Raw genomic sequence first — 25,714 nt, 5'->3', positions numbered from 1 at the left:
CAACCGACGGACCAACACGGATACATTGTTAACTGAGAGGCGTGGTCACGTCAGGGTTCACGCTGCTGTGCGTTCCTGTTGTACGTTCCCTGCGCTCTCGCCGGTGTATAATGCCCTGTATCCACCTCTACTGTAACATGCCAGCGATTTGGTTTTTTGTTGCCTCTTATTTTTAAAACAGTTGAGAAGCCCAGAGCCTCTGCTTTCTATACTTTCATCCCACCGCACGCTTCCTGTTCATTTTCTCTTCCCCGCCCTGGGCTCAGCTCTTCTCACCTTTCTGGCCCCGGAAGCTTCCTGTCCCCGCACAGGGACGGTGCGCTGTTCTCTCGTCTCTAGCCGACTGGGAGCTCCTCGAGGCAGTCAGAGAAGTCTGAAAGCCCAGCAGTCAGCAGCCCCCCAGTGCCTAGGACAGGCCTTGAGGGCTTTGGGGTTCACTGTGTGCTCGGACATGCGCTGGGTCTGGGGTTTCCAGGGAAACTGATTTGGGTGCAGCTGACAACGGGGAGAGGGCAAGCATGTGGCAGGTGACAGAGAGCTGGGCAAATCTCAAGTCTTGGTGGCTGTCGGGAGGGGAGAGGAGGTACCCCAGCAAGTACAGCTCTACAAGGAGGGAGCTGAGGACACACACGACTGGGGGGGGGGCGGGATGCAGCAGGAGTGAGCGAAAGTCTCCAGAGGGAAGGGAAGGAGGTGGGGGCCCATCGTGAGTGGGATTAATGCCCTTAGGAAAGAGGCCCGAGATGCTTCCGTTGCCCTTGCCCCTGTGAGGACATGGCTGTGAGTGAGCAGTCTGCAACCGGAGGAGGGCCTTCCCTATAACTGGACCATGCTGTCCCCCGATCTTGGACTTCCAGCCTCAGGCACTGTGGGCGAGAAATGTTTGCTGGGTTGTTTTTTTTTTTTTTTTTTTTTTTTTAAGATTGTATTTATTTATTTGTCAGAGAGAGAGAGCACACACAAGCTGGGGTGCAGCAGGCAGAGAGAGAAGCAGGCTCCCCACTGAGCAGGGAGCTCGATGCGGGGCTCGATCCCAGGACTCTGGGATCACACCCGGAGCCGAAGGCAGATGCTTAATGACTGAGCCACCCAGGCACCCTTGGAGAAAATAAATGTTTGTATTAATACAAACATAGCCCAGCGATGGAGCAGACTGTAAAACTCACGAGCTTTTTTTAGATACTTTTTTCTTTGATAAAATACGCATAATATAAAATTTACCATTTTAACCATGTTTTGTTTTTTTTTAAGTAGTCTCCACACGGGGCTTGAACTCACGAGCCTGAGAGCAAGACCTGAGCTGAGATCAAGAGTCAGATCCTTAACCGACTGAGCCCCCCAGGTGCCCACCATCTCAACTATCTTTAAGTATTAAGTTCAGTGACATTTCTTATAGTCACGTGTCATACAAGCATCCTCACCGTCCATTTCCAGCACGTTTTCATCATCACCCATTAAACAGCAACGTCCCATTTCCCTCTCTCTCTAGCCCCTGGCTAGAACCTCTGTTCTGTTTTCTGCCTATAAATTTGACACCTCCAGGTACCTCTTGGAAGTGGAATCATACAGCATTTTTGTCTAGCTTATTCGCTTCGCATGGTGCTTTGGGGGTTCAGCCATGTGGCAGCACGTGTCAGAATCGTACTCCTTTTGAAGGCTGAATAACAGCCACTTGCTTGCATGTACCGCGTTGTGTGCCGTCATCTGCCGATGGACGCCTGGGTTGTTTCCACCTTTTGCCTATTGTGAGTACTGCTGCTCTGAACATGGGGGCATGGCTCTCTGTTTGGTGTTTGGTCCCTGCTTTTAATTCCTTTGGGTATATATACCCAGAACTGGAATTTCTGGATCCTATAGTAATTCTCTGGTTAATTTTTTGAGGAACCGCCATACTGTTTTCCAGAGTGGTTGCACCATTTTACATTCCTACCAGTGATGCCCTAAGTTCCAATTTTTCTACATCCTCATCAACACTTGTTCCTTTTCTTTTTTGATAATAGCCATCCTAATGGGGTGAAGTGGTATCTCACTGTTTTGACTTAACGTTTGCCTCATGACCGGTGCTGCTGAACCACAGGTTTTCAAGTGCATATCGGCCATGCGTGTGTGTTCCTTGGAGAAATGTCTGCTCGAGTCCTTTGCCCATTTTTGAATTGGGTTATTATTGTTGTTGAGTTGTAGGAGTTCTTTATATATTCTGGATATTAATCTCATCGGGTATATGGTTTGCAGTATTTTCTGTTTTTCACTTTCTTGATGGTACCCTTTGATGCACAAAAAGTTTTGATTTTCGTATGCATTTTTAAGGTAAAGCAAGAGTCTGAAGGAGGCTTGGGGCTGCTCTTAGACTCTGTCCACCCCTCTCCCCCACCTTCCCTAGAGCACATTCAACCCTCTGTGGTGGCGAGGACCGTTTAGTGGTCCTCTGGGAGGGGCCTTCTGGCACAGGGATGGGATGGAAACTCTGCCCCTGTTGCCTCCTGGACTCTGTGCTGTTTTCTGTTCAACATGAAGGAGACCCAGACAGGTGCCCCAGGGGAAGGAGGGAATCAGAAGAAGTGGGCTGACCATGCAGTATGGGCAGAAAGGGGCCGCCCGTCCTTTCTCCGGTCCTCCCCACTGTCCTCTCATGAAACCTGAACTCCCTCTGCAAACATTGCTTCTTTGGGTCAAATGTATGACTTCTTATCTGAAATGTCATTGATGAAATTCATGCCTCCGGTGGTAACTGGGATTAGACCTCTCGGGAGCTCCCTGATCTCATGTTTCTAGTTTTTGAAAGCAAGTATGGGAATAAGTCCCTACCAAACAGCCGCCTTTGTTTTTGCTACATATGCCTGACTATGAGTTTTTTGTTTTCCAGCATAATTTTTTTTTTTTTTTCAGAAAAGAGGAAGTGGCATAATAGTTGGGTCCATCCAGAGTTTTTCACATTTGGGGCCACTGCATTCCTTTATTTTGAACAATTGGCTGGCTGTATGGGCTGTTTGGGGGAGACACAGTGACCCGAAACATCCATGCTTGTTTGGGATCCTTCCGGAAGGCACCTGACACACACAAGCAACTGACAGAGACAGAAGATGTAATACAGTTGGAGATTTAGGCAGAAAGCGTAACCCAGATCGAGATTTATTCCCAGGGACGTGGCCTCCCATTGTAAGAGCTGGTTTCGTTATAAAGGAGACCTTAATGATCCTTTTCAAGAGCAGAGTTGGAAGATTGGGGCGCCTGGGTGGCACAGCGGTTAAGCGTCTGCCTTCGGCTCAGGGCGTGATCCCGGAGTCCTGGGATTGAGCCCCACATCAGGCTCTTCCACTGGGAGCCTGCTTCTTCCTCTCCCACTCCCCCTGCTTGTGTTCCCTCTCTCTCTGGCTGTCTCTCTCTCCATCAAATAAATAAATAAAATCTTTGGGGGAAAAAAAAAAGGAAGATGGAAAGAGTAGCCATTGTGAACTGACCCAAGCCAATCGCTCATTTACAGTTTCTCTATGTCATCAATTCCTATGGTGGTGGTGGTTTACGAGCTCTGAAATCAGGATTCATTTCCAATCAGTGACGTCATCTCCTGATTAGGATTGGCAGCATTTTTCCCACTGGTGCACAACATAGTGGTGTGATTTCCAGCTGACAGTGACTGAGAGTATGTTGAGATGCAGTGGTGGGCTCCCTCAGTGTTTAGAGGTACCTGAGAGCGAGGGGACCCCCACACCCTCATGGCCAGGTGGCACAGGCATGGCGCAGTGAGTGTCAGGCTGAGTCCCCCCGCCATCCACATAGTTTTCAGCAGGTGCAAAAGCAGAAGGACAGCCTGTTCTGCGGGCAGGTGAAGTCCCAGCTCGACGCTCTTTTAGGAACACTTCGGCGCACCTTTTCTGGAAGCACGTGCAAGGTTGATGCAACATTTGGCAAGGGGCCTGCGTCAGCTGGACTTCTCCTTGGTTTTAGGCCCCTCTGTCTTCCCTACAGGGCTCCCCTGGGCCATTCAGAGGAGAGCCACTCTGGGGAATCCCGTTGCTGTCCCTGCTCACGCGAGAGGAAGGGCGCCTGGGCAGTCCTTCTCATCACCTCCCACGTCTTCTGTTCCACTCATTTCTCCAGTTAAACAGCACCCATTGTGCTAATTCACAAACCCTTTGGTGTGGATCAGAAATAACCCCCGTTGAACCAAAGGTGTGGCCTCTGGACTGAGAGCGTATGGTTAGTCTTTCAACCCAGGGGTATGGGTTAAACCTAACAATTTCGTATCACGCTATCTGTGTGAAGTGTTTGAAAGCAAATCATGGGCCGGATAATAATAGCAAATGAATACTTCCGACTCAGGATACATTTTGTAGCAGCAGCACTGAACACAGCTTCTCTAAAGTATAGACTTTGGGGACGCCTTGGTGGCTCAGTCAGTTAAGGGCCCTGACTCTTGATTTCTTGATTTCAGTTCTGGTCATGATCTCAGGTCGTGATCTTAGGGTTGTGAGATGGAGCCCCATGTCAGGCTCAGCGCTGGGCGTGGAGCCTGCTTACGATTCTCTCCCTTCCTCTGCCCCTCCCCCCCCACATGTTCTCTCTCTCTCTTTAAAAAAAAAGGCAGTCTTCAAATAATTTATATGGAAATGAGAATATTTTTCACTTGAACTATATTAGGAATTCCAAAATGTGGCCGTAGTTATGAAGATACTGTTATCAAAGGTGCATGTGAAGATTTTGAAGACGCTTATTTCTTTGAGATGTGAGTGGAAAACGCAGTATTGTAAAATTAATATGTTGGATCTAGGAAGGGATTCTAATATGTCTGGCCACATTAGTAAGCTAGGGTTAGAGAGAGATTGTGTACTCGTTCATTTGCATCCCTAGAAGTTATACGTTTTTTGGACCCTCTCGTTGGGAAAATAGCCCGTCAACTTCTATTCAGCCTCCTCCTATGTAGACGTATTTGGAAGGTTACAAGTTTTGCCAGCCAAGTCCTCAAGGCCTGGGATCCACAGCATATAGGATGAAATTTCTGGGGGGTAGGGCCCTCCAGGAATATGGATGGAGCGCTAGCCTGAGAGGGATGAGGTGGTCAGGTGCAAATTTCACCTTGTATTAATTTTGTTTGGTCTTAAATCTGAGAGGACTAGCTGGAAATCTGATGGTGATTTTGTTGTGATGCTTTGGCTAAAAAAAAAATGTTGTTTAGGGCTATTTCAAGAGAACTTGGCAGGTCTTAGAGAGCATGTTATAGCCCATTTCCCCTTTTTAACGCTGTTTTAAAACATATTTTTAAGCCGTAGAGCCCTCATGTAAATGAAATCTCACATGGAATGCCAATATACCATTGAAATATTGGCAAAGCTCCACGTTGTGTCTCTAATGGGAACTGTCCGAAGCCTTTTTGTTTTATTCACTCTTGTTTCTAGGCCTCTGTAGACAGAGACAGCAGGCCAAGCTGCTGTTTGAAATACTGGAAATTACACTCTGGTTTTTATAGTGTTGGTGAAATGAGGAGCTTGGCGTGTGATGGGAACTGAAAAGACCAGTGGGTTCATTTGATGTTCAGTTTTATCTGCCGTGATTAAGAATGGATGCAACGTATGAATCATCAGCCACGCTTTCTGACTTTCCATGACCATCCAGAGATGTCTCACGATTTCGACAGACAGAAAGTTTACGTTTCAGATGCAACCTAACAACGGTTTAACGGAAGAGTTCCTGCTTCCTTGGCACGAAGTCATGACACAAGAACTCTCCCGGTTTTGAAAGAGCCACATGGAGTCTTACTGGAGAGTTTGTGTCAACCTGATGAACAGACAAGGAGGGACATCCTTTAGCCGCTGGCTTATAAACATCATCGTACACACTCTGCATTGTCCGTCTTCTCTCTGTTACGAAGGGAAATGAAGACCCAGTGTTCTGTGCTAGCTCTTCATAACCTTGATTCCGAGTCCGTTCTCTTCTGAAAAGGAAACTTACGAAACCAGAAATCAAATCCCAGTTCTACCCGCCACTAGCTGTGTGATCTCGGGCAAGCCCCATAGCTTTTCCACGCTTCCATTTTCCTGCCTGTAAAACAGAAGATGAATTTTCCTCTCTGAAAATGAATAATAATAGCAGGTGTTTGTCGGACCCTGCCTTTATGGCAGGCCCTTTACATGGATTCTGTCCTTTAATCCTAACGACACTCCCACGAAGAAAGTACTACAGTTATTTCCGTTTTACGGATAGGGAAACTGAGGCACAGGAGTTAATGTTCCTTGCCCGGGGTTGCATGGGAAATGACGGACCTGTCTTTGAATGCAAGTGGCTTGAATCCAGCCCCCAGGCCCTTACCTGCCCTGCCTCGCCTCCTGAGATGGCCACAGTGGGGGTGAATGAGATGGGCCAGGGAGCAAGGTGACAGGTATGGGCTTGGTGCAGAGGGTAAGAGTTTCCCTCCTTCTCAGGGTGACTTGTGCTAGCTAGTTGGGTGTCTCGTCTCTTTCTTTATACGTTTCTTGGGAACAGTGATGGTCTTATTCATCTTGTTTCCCTGTGCAGTGAAAGAAGGGCATGGTATGGAGGATGCCTACTTCCCTCCATTCAATGTGTTACAAACTGATACAATTTTTTTAAAGATTTATTTATTTATTTTAGAGAGAGGGAGAGCGAGCGAGCATGAACAGGGGGAAGAAGGGCAGAGGGAGAGGCAGAAAGAGAATCCTTGAGCTGACTCCCCGCTGAACGTGGAGCCTGACGCAGGGCTCGATCCCAGGACCCTGAGATCATGACCTGAGCAGAAACCAAAAGCCAGCCGCGTAATTGACTGCGCCACCCAGGTGCCCCAAACCCATACAATTTTTGTATCTGTAAAATTCTCACCTTGTCACAGCTGCAGCAGCCCACAGAGAATCCTCAGCTACGCATTTAGACTTACCCCTGCTTGTCACATGATAAACACGCAGTAAACAGTGGCTGCATGAAGAAATGGGTGACTCATACGCTACTCTCATTACCCCTTATGTTTGTAGTTTAGTCTGGTCATCCTATCGGGATGGTGTGCGCTGGGAGGGTAGGGGACCATTCCTTTTCCTTGTCTTGCCCGTGACATTGAGGCCAGTCGAGGGAGAACCAGAGGACCAAGGCGGGCAGGTCTGTGGAGAACAGCCTTGGTCCCATTATCGTTGGAGGATTTCCTGGTGTGCCTGAGGTCCCCCCAGTAACGGACCTCTGCCTTGTGTCCTGCCACGGGGTGAATTTGGGGTGCTTTGGAGAGTGTGGGAATCTTGGTAATTAGGCTTGCAAATCCGAGAGAACCAAGGTGTGTTGTGGCCTGCTCCCGTCGATGTTGTTTGCAAAGAATTAACATTTATTTTCTTGAACCTAGGTAAAATGTGCTTTAAAAAATTATTTTCTTTAAAATCTTTAAAAAAAATAAATAAAATCTTAAAAAATAAATAAATAAATAATTATTTTCTTAAAAAAGTGTTTTCTTTATTATTCTGTAACTTGGAAATAGTACACAAGTTTTTATGCTGGTAAAATACACACAACGAAAAATTGACCATTTTGACCATTTTCGAGTGTATGATTCAGTGACTCACAGTCAGAATGTTGCGCACCCATCACCACCACCCATTTCTAGAACTTTTTATCATCCCAGACAGAAACTCAGTACCCCTTAAACAACCACACCCCATTTCTCCGCCAGCCCAGCCTCTAATCTGCTTTTTGTCTGTGTGAATTCGCCTACTCTATGGACCCTGCAGAAGTGGAATCATACAACAGTTGTCCTTTTGTGACTGGCTTGTTTCCCTTCGTGGAGTGCTTTCAAGTTTCATTGATGTGGTAGCACAGATCACAATATCATTCCTTTTTGAGACTGAATAATATTCCATTGTGTGCATAGACCATGTTCTGGTACGTTGTCTACCCGTTCATGGGTAGACACGTGGGTTGTTTCCCCCTTTGGACTATTGTGAATAATACAGCAATGGTTTTAAGAAAGGAACAAATTGGGGCGCCTGGGTGGCACAGCGGTTAGGCGTCTGCCTTCGGCTCGGGGCGTGATCCCGGCGTTATGGGATCGAGCCCCACATCAGGCTCCTCTGCTATGAGCCTGCTTCTTCCTCTCCCACTCCCCCTGCTTGTGTTCCCTCTCTCGCTGGCTGTGTTTCTGTCAAATAAATAAATAAAATCTTAAAAAAGAAACAAACAAACAAGTTTATGGCACTGGAACATAAATGCAGGGCAGTTTGCTACAGAGTTCCAGAGAATAACACACAGAACATAAAGAACTATAATAAGCAGCAAAAGTATAAAACCACAAAGACCAAAACACACTTTACGTTCAGAGGACGAGCGCCATTGCTTTAATGAGTGGTGTTGAACACACATTTTGCTGAAGGCCCAGCACAAGCCAGGCCTACACCGTGGGTTTCCAGCCATCCCAGGAGGGTCCTCTCCAAGCGCAGGGCGGGTAGCTTTGCTTGCAGGCAGAGGTGGGTGGTGTCACACGAGAGGTACGGGCAAGGTCTCCCGCCTGCAGAGGCAGGGACAGAATTCCTCTGGGGGAGCTCTGGGAGGGTGGCAGATCTTGGCCCAGTGATGATGGGAGCAGGGGAGGTGTTAACCAGGGTAAATTCCTGGTGCTGCTCGCTCTTTGCTAAGCCCAGCTTGCATGTTTCTGTTGCTTAGGCCTGTCCTGAGGGCTTTGGGTCCCTCTAGCTCACATCACTCAGAGCTGTTAAGCAGTCTTAATCCTGCATTTGAACAACCATGTTACTGGGAGTTGCTGTGTCTCCAACAAGGGCCTTGGATTTGCTTGTCTGGTTCTTGCATGTGTCTCAGGGCAACAATGCCCCCGTCGGCCTTCTGGAAGAGCTGCTTTTCTTTGGGTGATCTGGGGCATGGCCCTCGTTCTCTTCTGCCCACTGAGTGGACACAGACTTGGGATCACACGGTCTGCCCGGGGCAGCCCGCGACGCAGTGGGCTCCACCTGTCCCCTAGCTGAGCAGCCTGGGAGAGGTCACTCCACCCCTCTTGTCCTGATGTCCGACGTGAGGGGACCCGGTGGCCTCCACGGCCCTTCCGGCTCTACAATTTTATGATCGCCCATACTATGAGTTCATGCCCTCCCTCCAGCCCTCTTGGAATAAATGACTCAGCGGTCTGATAGTTCTACTGCTGTTTTTAAGGAAGCCTGATTATTTTGCCATCACAAGCAAGTGTTTGTTCCGTGGTTAAACAATCTGACAGTCTCGATCCAGCTGGAGTTGGGCTGAGGCTGACGATTTCTCCACGCTCCTCTTCCAGGGAAGCAGCTCGGGCACTGGCTGGCCACAGGCACCCCGGGCCATGTCACATCTCTGAGCCGGTGACGGGGAGCAGCTGTCCACCCCCGGCCTTCCCAACCCAGTTTCGAGATGCTGAGCTTGAAGCTCCCCCGGCTGTTCACCATCGACCAGATGCCCCAGGTACGCGCCGTGGGTCCGGTGGTGGAGTTGCGGGCAGCGATGAGAGGGCATGGTGTGGTCTCTGCCCCGGGGGGTGCCGGCTTTGTCTTCAGCCAGCAGCCTCCCCAACCCCTGGAAGTAGAGCCTCCCGTTCCCCCCACCTACAGTGAACCTGGAAATGGGAGGGATTCTGAGCCTGTTCTCATTGTAACCCTTCCCTGTGACGTCCGTCTGTTTATACATTCGAGCCGGAGACACATGGAGCCAGTGGCACCCGGCTGGGCAGTTTTCTTTGGGACCCTTCCCTGGGTGCGAGAAAGCAGGCCAGGGGCCAAGTCACCTCGGGTGTGTGGCTTTGCCCTTGTCCTTATCACTGGCAGGACACTCGGGCCCGGTGTGGCTTGGGGCGAGGAGGAGGGTGGTCTCGTGGGCCTTAGCCTTGGCCCCATCGTGGACTCCTGGGCCCGGGAACTCACGTGCAGCCACCCCGAGACACCTGCGTGTCAAGCTGGCGCACCCCCCTTCCCCGGCGGAGAAGGCATCGTTTCATATACACCCTTGTCGCCGTGTCACGTTCCGTTCCTTTTGACTGAAGGGCAGCAAGTGTTATTTCAGGGTGGCAAGTTTGGTCTGGAGGATGCCACAGACTGAGGGGAGACCTTTCCACGCAGCTGCCTGCCAAGCTCCTCCGACCTACCTTGGAAGCCTAAGTCCTGGGCGCCCTCAGCCCCGAGCATGGAGATGGGGAGCGGGCAGACCGCCGGGCTCTGTCCCGAAAGCCTGTGCGGCTGGGGGGCGGCAGGCAGGTGGCACTGGGGGATGATGGGGCACGAGCTGTCTGGTGGGAAGAGACAAGGGACAAGGCAGGTGGCCTCCAGGACGCCTCCTGTGTTCTCCCAGGGCCCTGTCTCCTCCTGGTGGGATTCTACTCACAGACCACTAGTGGCTGCGATTAGTGGGAGCACGGGGTGATTCTTTGATTCACTCACTCACGGAATTGTTCTTGACAGCCTGCTATGTGCAAGGTGTTACTCCATGCCGGGCTCAGAATAATCTCACGCAAGTCCTGCCCCTAAGGATTTTAGAATATGGACGAATGCTTCTGTTGCCAAGTGCGTCCTGAAAGAACCAGAGGGGAGGTCGGTCACTTCCATCACGGCGGAGGAAGGGCTCAAGGAAGGCCCTGTGATGGGGGAGATCTTTTTTTTTTTTTAAGATTTTATTTATTTGAGAGATAGTGAAAACGAGAGAGATCCCAGAGGGAGAGGGAGAAGCAGACTCGCCGTTGAGCAGAGAGCCTGATGCAGGGCTCGATCCCGAGACCCTGAGATCATGACCTGAGCTGAAGGCAGATGCTTAACCCACTGAGCCACCCAGGCGCCCCAGGGGGGAGATCTTTAAGATGGGTTGACAGTGGGTAGGATGTGGGAGGTGGGGCGAGCAGAGCAGGTGGAAGGCCCGGTGTGGGCAAAGGCCTGGACACAGGGAAGCCCCAGGCAGACGTGGGGACTCTGGGAGAGGGATTATGGGTGCTGCTGAGACGTCTCCCTGGGTGTTTCGGGCAAGGCTGCGTTCAGAGCATGTGCACAGGAAAGACGTGAAAGGGAGGTGACGGTCTCAGTGGGTACTTTGTGGGCCTCTGAAGTGTGGGGATCCTGAAGACGAGGACCAGAAAACCCCAGAGCCCTAAAGAGGAACATGTCTCCTCCAGGGTTTCATAGACAGTGGAGGCGACAGTATCCTTTTTAGTAAAATGGCACCAGCCAGAGGCAGAGAACCAACATCCCACTTCACATCCACCATTTGCTTCGAAACCTTCTTTGGGTGTCTGCATCCACGACTGGGCTTTGGGGCCCCATGTTCAAGGTTCCTGCAGCCACAGAGCAAACAGTGGCTCTGCCTGCCTGAAGGGTACTTTTATTTGAGGAATTGCTGGGGGAGGGAGTCAGAAATGTTTGTTGTTAAAACAGGTGCTAGTCTGTTGAGAAAAATGCGTACATAATTTGCATGAATATTTAGAATAGACTTCCTACGATGCTAAGCTTACTTTCGGTGGGCTCTTTGGGTTCTGATACCCAGTGTGTGGAGTGACCTTGGGCAAGATACTTAATCTTCCTACCTCAGTTTCCGCACCTGTAAAATGGGGTGATGGGAATACCTGCTTCCTGGGGTTATGGTAATGAGATGGCCCATGTGAAGTGTCCGGCACATGGGGACCAGTCAGTAATGTCGGCTGCCGTTACCATCATCAGCTCTTCATACAGAGACCCTGGATAGCATCTCCTTTGGTATATTAAGGAGCCGTGTAGACTGGGCCACTTCCCCACTCTCTCTGAGCCTCAGTTTCCTGATCTGTAAAAGGGAGATAATACCTGTTAATTTAGTCTCACAGGGCTACTGTGAAGATCCAAGAAAAATGAATTGGAACAGCGGGATTGTTAGGAAAGAGAGGAAGCACAGCCAGATGCTGTGGTGTTGGGTAGGTGGGCTTGGGCACTGGGGAACGAGGAGCCAACTCACTAGACAAATGGTTTCTCCAGCTCAGGGTTTCTCAGGGATCGCCACCATCAGAATCATCAGGAGCTTATTAAAATACAATATGAATGGGCCCCTGGGTGGCTCAGCGATTAAGCATCTGTTTTTGGCTCAGGTCATGATATTGGGGTCCTAGGATGGAGCCCCGTGTGGGGCTCCCTGCTAAACCATGGACTCTGCCTGTCCCTCTCCCCCCACCCCCCAACTCTCATGCTCTTGCTCACATGCGCTCTCTCTCTCTCAAATAAATAACTAAGATCTTAAAAAAATATATATATACTAGGAAGCATGATGGCAGGCATTTTTATATTGGTCTTGATTTTAAGGAGAAGGAATGCTTTCAGCATTTCATCATTTAAAATAATGTAGCTCTGTGTGTATGTATGTAAATACCCTTTATCGAGTCAAGGATGTTCCTTTCTACCCCTTGTTTTCTAGGATTTTTTTCCTTTAATTAGGAATGAATTTTACAGAACCGTTTTTTTCCTCTATCAGTGTATCTTTTGAGATGGTCGTGTATGATTTATTTAAGTTATTACTGTGGTGAATTACACTGACCAATTTAATAATGTTGTCAACCTTGCATTTAAATAAAACTTGATCATGATGAAATATCTCTTTAATCTATTGCTGGAATCAGCTAGTGTTTTGTTTGGGAACCTTAAGATTTTTTTTTTCTTTTTTACTTGAGAGAGAGAGAGAGCAAGCACGAGCAGGGGGAGAGGCAGAGGGAGAGGGAGAATCAGACTCCCTTCTGAGCAGGGAGCCAGGCACTGGGCGCGGGGCTCGATCGCAGGACCCTGGGATCACGACCTGAGCCAAAGGCACTCTTAACCAACTGAGCCACCCAGGCGCCCCTGTTTAAAGGAGCGTTAAATCTGGGGTGCCTGGGTGGCTCAGTCGTTAAGGGTCTGCCTTTGGCTCAGGGTGTGATCCCAGGGTCCTGGGATCGAAACCTGCATCAGGCTCCTGGAGCCTGCTTCTTCCTCTCCCACTCCCCCTGCTCGTATTCCCCCTCTCGCTGTCTCTCTCTCTCTCTCTCTGTCAAATAAATAAATAAAATCTTAAAAAAAAAAAAAGAGTAAAGGAGGCTTAAATCTAATGAGTTGACTTGTAATGTTTCCTTCAAATACTGCCCTTGCCTGGATTTGGGCTAAGATTGAGCCAACCGCAAGGAGTTGGAGAGCACTGCCTGTTTATTCTATGGAAGACGGCACAGTGTTAGAACATGTCCTGGGCGGGTGGTAGGACGGACCTGCACGATTGTCCCGCAGGGCCCCCACCCTGAGCACCGTTGCCTGCTAAGCCACGAGAACGGCAGCCTGTGGAGCGGTGGACTCGACAGCTCATCTTGCAGCTGAATTTTCTTTTTAGAAAGATTTTTTTTATAACAGCTTTGTTGAGATTTAATTTACATACCATAAAATTCATCCTTTCAAAGTACACAGCCTGGGGGGTTCAGGATGGTGACATACACAAAGTCTGTTGCACAAACTCTCACCACGGTCCATTTTAGAACAGTTTCATTACCCTAGAAAGAAACTCTGTACCCATTAGCAGTCCTTTCCTACTTGCCATGGCAACCGCTGATTTACTTTCTGTCTCTATGGCCTTGCCTCTTCTCAGGATTTCGTATAAACGGGATCGTATAGTAGGTGGCCTTTCGCAGATGCCTCCTTTCACTGCACATAAATGTTTTCAAGGTCCGTGTATCAGGACTTCATTTGTTTTTGTGGCTGCGTAATATTCCATTGTATGGACGTACCGCTATTTGTTCTTCATCCATTAGTTGATGGACCCTTGAGTTTCCAGTTTTTGGCTCTTACAAAAAATGTTGCTATGAACATTCGTACACACGGTTTCGTATGAACATGTTTTCAGTTCTTTTAGGTACACGCCTAGGAGCGAAATGGTGGATCACGTGCTCAGTCTATGCTGAACTATCTTTTTTATTGTAGTAAAGTGCATTTTACATAAAATTTACCATCTTACCCAATTTGAAGTGCACAGTTCAATGGTATTAAATATATCACACTGTGGGATGCCGGGGTGGCTCAGTTGTTAAGCATCTGCCTTCGGCCCAGGTCATGATCCGAGGGTCCTGGGATCGAGCCCCACATCGGGCTCCCTGCTCAGCGGGGAGTCTCCTTCTTCCTCTCCTTCTGCCGTTGCCCCTGCTTGTGCTTTCTCTCTGTCAAATAAATAAAATCTTCAAAAATATATATATATATTTACATTGTGGTGCACGAGCACCACCACCTATCTTCATAATTCTTTTTATCTTGTAAAACGGAAATTCTATACCCATGAAACAATAACTCCCCATTTCCTCCTCCCCCTGGCTTCTGAAAACTATCCTTCTACTTTCTGTCTTTATGATTTTGACTATTCTAGTACCTTCTATAAGTGGAATCATACACGTCTTTTTGTGACTGGCTTATTAATTCCACTTAGCATAATGTTCTCAAGGTTCATGTGGTTTATGTCAGGATTCCCTTCATTTTTAAGGCTGCACGATATTCTTGTATGTACCTCCCAGGTTTTGCTTATTCACTCCCTCAACGGTGGATCCTGGATTACTTCTGTGTTTTAGCTATTGTGAATAATGCTGCTGTGAACATAGGGGTACAAATATTCCTTCAAGATCTTGCTTTCAGTTCTTTCGGGTATATACCCAGAAGTGGAATTGCTGGATCATTTGGTAATTCTATATGTAATTTTTTGAGGATCCACCATATTGTTTTCCGCAGTGGCTGCACCATTTTACGTTCCCACCAACACTTCACAAGTTCTCCAGTTTCTCAACGTCCTTGTCAACGCGTGTTTTCTGGTTTTGTTTCTTTGGGTTTTTTCGATAGTAGCCATCGTGCTGTGTAGGATGTAGTTTGGATTTGCATTTCCCTAATGATTAGCGAGGTTGAGCATCTTTTCAAGTGCTTATTGGCTGTTCATATATCTTCTTTGGAGAAATACCTGTTCAAGTCTTTTCCTCATTTTTTTTTTTAAGATTGTATTTATTTATTTGACAGAGATAGAGACAGCCAGTGAGAGAGGGAACACAAGCAGGGGGAGTGGGAGAGGAAGAAGCAGACTCACAGTGGAGGAGCCTGATGTGGGGCTTGATCCCAGAGCACCGGGATCACGCCCTGAACCGAAGGCAGACACCCAACCGCTGTGCCACCCAGGCGCCCCCCTTTCCTCATTTTTAAATTGAGTCATTTGTCTGTTGTTGAATCGTAAGTGTTCTTTAGATATCCTGGATTTAAATCTATTCTCAGAGATGATTTGCAAATATTTTCTCCCATTCTGTGTACCATCTTTTCACTTTATTGATGGTATCTTTTGAAGCACAAAAGTTTTAAATATTGCTATTGTCTGTTTTTTAAATTGTTTTCTTCTTTGTGATTTTGGTGTCATATCTAAGAATCCTTTGGCTAATTCGAGGTCATGAAGATTTAGTCGTATATTTTCTTCTAAGGGTTTTATCTCTCACATTTAGGTCTGTGATTCATTTTTGAGTTAATTATTGTATGTGACGTGAGACAGGAGTCCAACTTAATTCCTTCCTCCCTCCCTGCCTCTCTATTCCTCCCTTCCTTCCTTCCTTCCTTCCTTCCTTCCTTCCTTCCTTCTTTCTTTCTCTCTCTCTCTCTCTTGCTTTCTTCTTTTTATGTATATATATGTTGATATCTAGTAGTTCCAACATCATTTTTTATCTTGGCCCCTTTATTGAAAGTCAATTACTTCTAGACTCTAACTTCTGTTGATTTCTCAGTTCTTATGCCAATACCACACTGTCTTCATTACCGTAGATTTGTAATAAGATTTGGGAAATGTGAATCTTTCAACTGTGTTTTTCCTTTTCCAGATTGTTTTGGCCTTTTAGGGTCTCTTGCATTTCCATACGAATTTAAGGATCAGCATGTCAGTTTCCGTAAAACAAACAAAAAGGCAGCTGGGATATATTTTAGGGATTGCATTGACTCTGTTGATCAATTTGGGGAGCATTACCATCTTAACAATATTAAGTCTTTTAATCCATGAACATGGGATATCTTTGCGTGTATTTAGGTCTTTAATTTCAGTGATATATTGTAGTTTCCAGTGCACAGGTCTCACACCATTAAAAGAGTTTGTTAAATTTATTCCCAAGCATTGCTTTGTTTTTGATATTGCGGTACATGGAATTATTCCCTTAAATTCATTTTCGGATCGTTCATTGCTAGTACACAAAAATAAAACCAAGTTTTGAATATCGATCCTACATTCTGCAACCTTGCTGAACTCATTTATTTGTTCTAATAGTTTTTTAGTGGATCCTTTAGGATTTCCTATATGTAAGATTATAGCACCTGCAAGTATAGTTTTGCATCTTGCTTTCCTATCTAGACACCTTTTACTTCTTTTCCTTGTCCTGTTGACCTAGCTGGAGCCTCCACTATGATATGGCATAGAAGCGGCAAGAGCAGACATCGTTGTTCCTGATCTTAGGGGGAAAGCATTCCATTTTCCACCACTAGGTATCTTAGCTGTGAGTTTCTCATAGATGGCCTTTATTGGGTTGAAGAAGTTAAAAAAAATTTTTTAAATATTTATTTATTTATAGAGTGGGGAGAGGGGAAGAGAGAGGGAGAGGGAGAGAATCTCAAGCAGACTCCCTGCTGAGTGTAGAACCCATCGCAGGGCTCGAGGTGGAGCTCCATGCGGGGCTCGATCTCACGCACTGAGACCATGACCTGAGCTGAAATCAAGAGTTGGAAGCTTAACGGACTGAACCACCCAGGTCCCCCTGAGTTGAAGTTTTCTTCCTATTTTCTTGAGTGTCTTCTAATCACAAAAGGGTGTTTGGTCTTGTGAAATGCTTTGTCTGTGTCTATTGACATAATCACATGGTTTTGGTTTTTTCTCCTCTTTATTAATCTTGCCAGTTTGTTTTTTTTTTTTAACATTTGAAAAGAGGCGCATTTGTGGCTCAGTGGAGCCTATTATGTATTTTATATTTCTATTGTCTGTTATTTTTTATTATTTTCTTTCTGCTTTGGGTTCCTTTTGCTGTTTCTGCTCTAAGTTTTAAGGTTAATCACTCTGCTTCTAATGTAAGCAGCTGGATACATGTATTTCCCTCAAGTGTTGTTTTAACTGCAGACCACATGTGCTGTTTGAATTCACTTCTCATTGCCATTTTGATTTCTTATGTAACTTACAATTGCTTAGAAGTGTATGTGTGTGTTTTTTTAATTCCCCAAAGTCTAGAGTTTCTGTTATTGATTTAAATTAATTAATTGCAGCCTGAAAGTGTCATCCGTATCATTCCCAACCTTGAAATTTGTTCAGACTAGCTTTACGGTTTAGCATATAATCAATTTTTATAAATCTTCTAAGTATGCCTGGAAATAATGTATAATCTTCAGTCGTTGGGGGCGGTATTGCAAATGTGTCCTGTAAGATCAAATATTTTTTATATTATTACTAATGTTATTCTGCGTGATCTATCCATCATCGAGATATGTTAAAATCTTCCACCATGATGGCAGATTTGTGAATTACTCCTTGTACAGAAGTCAATTTTTGCTTTATATATTTTGAGCTTGTGTTTTTTAGGTACATCCGAATTTACGTAAATATCTTCCTGGTGCAGTAAATTTCTTAATATTTTGTAGTGATTCTCTTGCTGTGTAGTAATGCTTTCTGTCTTAGAATCTGTCTCACAGGGGCGCCTGGGTGGCACAGCGGTTGAGCGTCTGCCTTCGGCTCAGGGCGTGATCCCAGCAATCTGGGATCGAGCCCCACATCAGGCTCTTCTGCTATGAGCCTGCTTCTTCCTCTCCCACTCCCCCTACTTGTGTTCCCTCTCTCGCTGGCTGTCTCTATCTCTGTCAAATAAATAAATAAAATCTTAAAAAAAAAAAAAAAAGAATCTGTCTCATAGTCATGTAGCAACTCCTCCAGCTTTACTGTTTTTGTTATTTGTCTGGTTTATTTCTTTCATTCTTTTGACTTTTAACCTCTCCCTGTCCTTATATTTTTTTTAAAGATTTTATTTATTTATTTGACAGAGACAGAGACAGCCAGTGAGAGAGGGAACACAGCAGGGGAGTGGGAGAGGAAGAAGCAGGCTCCCAGCGGAGGAGCCTGATGTGGGGCTCGATCCCACAACGCCGGGATCACGCCCTGAGCCGAAGGCAGACGCCCAACCACTGCGCCACCCAGGCGCCCCTGTCCTTATATTTTAACTGTGTCCCGTGTGAATGGCACACAGTTGGGTTTTATCTAGTTTGACAGTATTTGCCATTTAACTGGGCAGTTTAGTCTGCTTATATTTACAAAGATTACTGATATAGTTACATTTATTTTGATCGCCTTATGTGGTTGCTATTTCTTATTTTCTCTGTTGAGTTGTCCTTTCCTTTCTTGCTTTCTTTGGATTGAGTTTTACATCCTTATTTCCTTTTTCCTTTTAAGATCTGATGTTCTCCTCCGCTTGTTTTATAGTTAATATCTAGAAATATGCTCTGTATTTATTAGTTTAGTGGCTGTTCCGGCATTATAACATGAAGAATTGTACTACGCAGGAAGGGCAAGGTGTCAGCTGATCGCACAGAATGTTCTAGAATGGGGTGTGTCCTTCAGACTTGTCCCAAATGAGAAAAGGAGGCCAGGACTTCATATCCACTATCAGTGGCTGTGTGTGCTGCCCCTGGGCAGGGAGTACAACGTGGTCAGTGTAGTGGCCTTTGGTGAAAAGCAGTTCCCACGGAGGGATGGGTGGCTCAGTTCTGAAGGAGGGAAGGGTTCCCTGCTGAGGGCATCGTGATATCTACTACAAGAAGACACCCTGCTTTGAACTGACCTGGCCTAGATGTCGCATTGGGTAGTAATAGTCATGTGGCCCCAGCCTAACTGCAGAAAAGGCTGAGAACTGTAGGAAAGCAGATGGAATATTTGGTGAGCATCAGCTGTCCCTGCCACACCTCACTTCTTGGATCTGAGGACTGGCAACATTCAGAAACTCCTAGAAGCTTATCAGTTTGTCTTCAAATATCATAACAAAACTGTTGTGTTTTTCTCTTTCTGGAGAAATAGTCTGTCTCTTATTTATTTATTTTTTTTGAAAAAAAGATTTTATTTATTTATGAGAGAGAGAGAGCAAGGATGGGTGGGGGGAGGGGCAGAGGAAGAGGGAGAAGCAGGCTCCCCGCTGAGCAGGGAGCCTGACGTGGGACTCGATCCCAGGACCCTGGAATCATGACCTGAGCTGAAGGCAGTTGCTTAACCAACTGATCCACCCAGGCGCCCTTGGATTTTTGTATCTCTCTCTTAATCTCTCTGAACTGCTTTCTTTGGATCTGCTTTCAGTTCACTAATTTTCTCTTCAGCGAGATCTAGTCTGCTATTTATCCCTTCAATGACTTTTTATTTCAAGGTTTCTTAACTTCCAAGTTATATTAGGTTCCTTTTAAGTCTGTTCGTTTGCATTCGTATTTTTAAGCTGTTTATTTAAACATATTAACCATACTGATTTTATATTTCAGCCTCTATTCCTCGAGCCCTCTTTCTGCCAGCCACGGTTTTTGTGGTTTCTGAGGCCTGGTGTCGTTTGCATGCTCGTGTTAAAGTAGAAATCCTCCCGAAAGGATCTGTATTTGCTTTCGTTACGTACCTGAGGGAGCCGCAGAACTTTGACCTCTGTTTATTTGTGACCACTTTAATATTACTACTGGCGATTTCTTGGACCGTAGAGGTAGCGTGGATTTGGATCAGAAACTCTTTGAAATCTAGCCGATGGTTGTGAATTCTGGGGCCAGATTATTTCGGAAAGACAATTTTCCTTATTGTCTCCTTCTGCCTGGTGAGATTTGTTTCACCTTCTCTCATCTTTAGGGTCCTAATCTTAATGGCAAGGCCTGCCTTTGATGGGCCTTGGGGTTCATCTCTTACTGGCAGAGCCTGGCAGCAGAAACTCTGATGCTGAACGGGGCTCCTGGCTGCCCTCTGTTAGGGGGCTTTGTGACTTTCTTGCTTTTGCTGTCATCTCGCTGACACATTTATCCAGCATACGATGCAGAGTTCATCCAGCGTTTTAATTGGTTTAGTCAGAAGGATCTTTTGTGACATCTAATGGTCCATCATTCTTCCCAAGCTGGGAGGCCCCCAGCCATTCTTCCCGGTTCTTCCTCCATCACTCTGGGTCCAGGGATCTCTCCCTTCTGAGAACTCTGCTCACACTTAGCATCTCCATCAGCTAGAACAGTCGCCCGTTTCCCTTGGGTGGATGCAGTGAAGTGTGATGGGCATTTGGAAGCCAACAGACTGGCGTTTGCATCTTGGTTCTGTTATTAATAATGGCCTTGGAAACTTCTCCCATTGAGCTTCAGCTTCCTTACCTATAAAAGGGGGTTGACAGTCTTGACCGTGTAGTCCTCTCGTGATGATCCGATGAAACAGGGTCTGCTCCTACCGTGGGCTGGGTCTGAATCGGGAGAACCACGGAGACCACAGACTGTGTGTCTGAATGGGTAAGTCACGTACGGAGTTAGCAAACTGTTATATAGGATGGTTCTGTTCTCCCTTGACAAATATCCCTTCATAATCCCCAAAGAGTATATGTAGAGCTCTAATTTTTATATAGTGGAAGTCAGCAAAACATCAAAGATAACTAAATTTAATGATTGTTGCACATACCCGGATGTTACGTTGATGGATTAGTGATGTTTGGGTGAGTAGCAAATTAAGACGTACATAATTTATAAATTACTACATGCTTATTCCATTCCATTTACTTTTTTGCCTTTACTTCAGTAAAATTATGGGTTATATTGCTGTAATCAACATTATCACGTAATTTGTGTTCTCTTTATAGTGATTCCAAATTAAACCTCTATTCTTGAGTCACTGAGTCTTAGTTTTGTTTTGTTTTTAATTAATTGCATTTGGGAGAAGCTTCTGCCAAGTTTCTGCTCAATTCTGCTAACTTAGAGCAACTGAAATTATCAAGAAATATTCTTAAAGCCATATTTAGAATCAGAAATGAACTATACATTTTATCAAGTTCAAACACAATGAGGTCGTAGATGATAATTACGATTAAAAAGAAAAATTATTTTTTAATCACATATAGGTTACCCTCTTCTATATGGCTCTTTTTACTCTCTCTTAACACAATATCTAGATCCGTAAAGTACTTAAATTTGATTTTTCTTTTTTTAAGAAAAAAGATACCATAAGGAAAACTGAAAAGAGCAATATTTTGCTTAGTCAAAATTATACTATAATCTATAATTCTCTGAAAAGTAATCTGTATGGAAGCTAATTTCAGGATTATTTGTATGTGAGTTTTCCCTTTCATTGTTCAGAGATGCTTGTGTTCCTTTTTTTTTAAGTTTTGTTTTATTTAAATGTCATTTTTGTTACATATTTCACATGTGGCTTCTTTGGTTTAGAAAAAGCCTATACCTACCTAAGATAATAAATGCGTACTTTGAATCCCTTTAAAAGTGAAATGGCCAAACCTTCTGAAAGCTTTTGCTAACAACATCCCATAACGAATACGCGTGAAGCGCTCAGACTCAAAGTTAATGTCATTTCCTCCCCAAGACGGGGCTTGCTCTCTATTTGGGGACCCTCCCTTTCACTGATTTCTTTCCATCATCTTGCATCTTGTCTAGATGAAATCTAAGAATGTAATGGCATTTACTTGGCATTCCCATGGTGTGAATCGGAGTAGTTTATGGTCAGGTTTGAGATGCGTTTCAGCAAGATGTCCCGCACTGGAGAAGCTTCGGAGAATGTCACACATCATCTTTGAATTGTTCCAAAGGAAGTCATCAGTCCTCCTAGTAAGAAGCTGAGACCGCATGTTGCCATTTATTTCCAGCTCTCAAATTGCTTTTGGATTTCGGGTCGAATTCTGACCTTGTATTAGTTTCCTCTTGTTGCCAGAACAGATTACCACAGACTTGGTGGCTTTAAAAAGAGGGTAAATTTATTATCGTACTGTTGTGGAAGTTAGAAAAGTGACATGACTTTCACGCGGCTAAAATCAAGGTGTTGCTGGAGGCTCTAGGGGCGAATCCGTTTTCTTGCCTGTTCCAGCTTCTCGAGAGCACCTGCGTCGGCAGCTCCCAGCCCCTGCCTGCCTTCAATCCCGCAGAGGGGTGTCTCTGCCCATTCCTCTATGGCCTCATCACCCTCTGCCCGTCTTCTTCTGGCCCCTCCTTCCGCTTTTAAGGACCCTGGGATTACACCAGGCTCACCCGGATAATCCCGATCATCTCCCTATTTTAAGGTTAGCTGATTGCAGTTTTAATTCCATCTGCAACCTTCATTCCGCTTTGCCACGCTAACCTTACATAGTCACAGTTTCTGGAATCAGGGTGTGGACAGCTTTGGGGGGCTGTAATTCTGCCTGCCACAGACTTTCCGATCGTGTTATACTGTTACCACAGCTTAGCCCATGGCAGATTTTTAAATCAGTGCCTAAAATTGAAAATTGTTTTCCTGGTTCTTAAATCAAAGACCGCATTTTTACAACAAATGGGAAACTGATGGGATGCGCCTGTGTTTCAGCGTCCTTCCTTGCTTCTTCTGTGGGTCTGTGCTGTGTACGGTGCTGGTCATTCAAGGGGACTTTTCACCCTGGTACACCCCACCTGAACACCCCCACCAGCAATATTAATTTTTTAAGACATTTTATGTCTTTTTGTCACTTTATTGTCTATTAAATTGCTAATATCCTTTGGATCCTCCGTCCTAGATAGTGAGATGTAATTTGGTTAATTACTTTTTAGCCATCTTTTATGTGCAGCCAGGAGAAATGTAGCTTCGTTTCCTGTAAATATTGGGGCACGTGTACAAAAAGCATCCTTCTTCTTGACTCAACATCAGAGGCTTATTTTTTAAAAACACGACACCGATGTTCTCAGCGACATTCACCTGTCATTGCTTAGTACCGACAACGGTCGGCTATGACTTCAGCCTATTTTGTAGTTCGAGTAATTGCACGTGAGTTGCGTGCGAGCGGTTTTATGGTATTTTAATTGAGATCCTAAGTGCTCTGTCTTGCCGGGGCTAAAGCATGGTCCGTCTTGCATGAGACAGTGGCTTTGTGTCCAAGCCGGTGCCAAGGACCCTGCAGGCCTCCCTGCATGGCAGGATATAATTGGAGCATCAGCGAGCGGCCTGTCCTTTGGCTTCTCTGTTTCCTCTGTGTCTTCTGCCTGCCAACACCTGACCAGACTCCTCCCTTGTCTCTCCCTCCTGCTCTGGCTTTTCGTGCCCATGTCTTTGGGGGCATCTTGTCCCTCTTACCTAAAGGGAACCTTCTCTGTTGCAATGAATTGGATTCTGGGCAGGGAGGTGACGGTTGGATGCTGAAGCACGGGGTGGGCCGTGACCAGAGGCATGCCCCGGGGAGCTTGTGAGGACAGCAGGTGCTCCCCTCGCCCCACCGAGTCATAGCAAGATCCCCAGGCCACCTGCCGACACCTGTGGAAGAACGTTTGCGAGGCACTGATTTAGACACATCGTCTCCAACCTCCCCACGTGTCTTAGCCATCTCAGGCTGCCATCACAGGGTGCCACAGACTGACTGGACAGACAGAAATTTACTTCTCACAGTTCCGGAGGCTGGAAGTCCAAGATCAAGGTGCCGACAAAGGTTGGTTCTCTGGAGGCCTGTCTCGTTGGCTTGCAGACGCCCCCTCCGGGCTGCCCCGTCATGTGGTCGTTCCTCTGTGCACTCCCGCCCCTGGTGTCACCCCTTCTTCTGAGGGACGCCAGTCAGATCGGACCAGGTTCCACTCTAACAGCCTCGTGTTAACTTCATCCCCTCTTTAAAGATCCTGTCTCCAAAGACAGTCACGTTCCGAGGGACTGGGGGTGAGGGCCTCCACCTACGAATTTTGGAGGAGGGACACAATTCAGCCTGTGACCCCACTTTGAAGCAGAAACTGAGGCTCAGGGAAGTACCTGACAGTCCAAAATCACGCCACCAGCCACGAGATGAGAGCTCCTCTCCTACAGAGCCCTTCTGAGAGGATGCAGGATAGCGCGTAAGAGGCCAAAGAAATGAAGGCTGTGGTGTGTCTGCCGCTTTCAGATTGGCTCCCCCTACTTCTGGGAGCTTGGAAAATGTCTTAACCTCCCTGGGCCTCAGTTTCCTTTTCTGTGAAATGGGGACAATGAAAGGCTGTCCTTCACAAGGCCGTGAGGACTGCTTGAGATTGGGCGGGAAGGGCGGATGGCCTCACTGAGGGCACCTGACCCCCCCCCTGCCTCGCCCCGCTTCCTGCTGTCAGAATCCGCTCCTATTTACCGCGAGCCAGAACGCTCCATGGTTTTCCCCAGCTGACTTGCACTTTCATAGCTAGAAAAACCAAGGGTTTGAATGGTCGCAGTGGAATTTCAGGCGTCAGCCGGCAGGTGCACGGCGTCTTTCCTGGAAACTAAGGCTTGGCAGGCACTAAAAGGAAAACCCGCTTCTGTGGCCCTCCACCGCGGGTACCTGGGGGTTCGCATTCTAAATAATAGGGGGCACACCATTTGATTTCCTTTCCCATGGAACTGCCTAGCCTGCAACCAGGGATGCGAGGCGAATTCCTACAGATCAATTCCACTGTGCAAATCAGCCAGCATCTGCGAACCGGGGCTGCTTGGGAATGAGACCCAGCTAGGAGAGTACTAAGGACAGCGATTGCAATTTGCCTTTTGGGGTTGGGACTCCGTGTGAATACAAAATTGCTTTCCAATGTTTCATTGGTCGCTTAGATTTACGTAACACGTCTTCTTGTAAGATCTACTCTATGCAAAGTGCCTTGGCGAGGCCGGAGCGGGAAGATGGAGGGAATGCCGCTCCTTTCCTCTGCTCAGAGGGGCTCAGAGCAAGAGTGCATCTAGCATTTTGGCCTAATAAACTGAGGTTCAAGTTGAGGAGGGAAGGGGCAGTTCAGAACATGGCTCTTCTGGGACTGAAGGACTCCCCCTTTTTTTTTTTTATCCACTCTTTATCTCTCCTTTTTTTTTTTTTTTTTTTTTTTTTTTGGAGGGGCTGCTTTAAATTCTCCCTCTATGGCATGGCTAGTGGGCTTCCCATCCGTGTCTTGGGTCAGGATAGCAGTTCAGAGGAGATTCTTTCAATACAGGCCCAGTCCTGGCGTTGGTGGTCAGGTAGCCTCCCCGGGTCTGGGACAAGATTCTGAAGTGCGGTCAAGTTGTCCAGCTTGTGAATTTCCCAGCCCTTCTGTTCCCCTCTGGCTCTTGACTGTGTCGGCGCCTTCTCTTGCTTCCCCAAATGCAGGAACCAAAGAGAGAAGAACGGTAGTCACACCCTGAGTCGCACTGTAGACCATCTCTCCCTCTGGCTCCCGTCCATCCACTGCCCACCCTTGGGCCCCGTGTTCAGGCTGTCATCCCACAGCACTGCCCCACACCCCCTCGTGCCATCAGCTCCCATGTGCCCAGCGCTCTGCAGGGCCCTGGTCATGAGATCTCCTACACAGGATCTGCTAAACTCATTCATGTGAAGGAATGAATCATCAATAACAGCGGCTCCGTTCTGGAGTCTTCGCGTTTTAATAAGAGGCCAATGTCTTCATAAGCTTCTTTTTTTTATAAAGGGAAGACTGAAACGTGAGATGGAATGATAGACCCCCAATTTCTGCCGCAGGGCCTTTGCATGCCCACCAAGCACGCGTTACCCTCCTCTCATGGATCGAAGGCTGAAGGCCATGGGCCCGTCTGCCTCCCTGTCAGTGGCCGTGGTGGGGTGGGCAGCTGC

General features: G+C 46.6%; 1 protein-coding gene across 3 annotated transcripts in view; it reads left to right on the top strand.

Annotated features, from left to right (window-relative positions):
- PAQR5 (progestin and adipoQ receptor family member 5) overlaps positions 1 to 25,714 on the top strand; it is a 72,277-nt gene that overhangs the window by 23,540 nt on the left and 23,023 nt on the right. For all 3 annotated transcript variants that reach the window (XM_040643051.1, XM_040643053.1, XM_040643052.1), the window contains exon 2: positions 9,266 to 9,426. In XM_040643051.1, the coding sequence (XP_040498985.1) occupies positions 9,376 to 9,426 (51 nt within the window). In that variant the 5' untranslated portion in view covers positions 9,266 to 9,375. The remainder of the gene's footprint in view (positions 1 to 9,265; positions 9,427 to 25,714) is intronic.

This window comes from Ursus maritimus, unplaced genomic scaffold (assembly GCF_017311325.1).
Source record: "Ursus maritimus isolate PB19 unplaced genomic scaffold, ASM1731132v1 scaffold_27, whole genome shotgun sequence".
NCBI lineage: Eukaryota > Metazoa > Chordata > Mammalia > Carnivora > Ursidae > Ursus > Ursus maritimus.
This window is presented reverse-complemented; position numbering and strand designations above follow the sequence as displayed.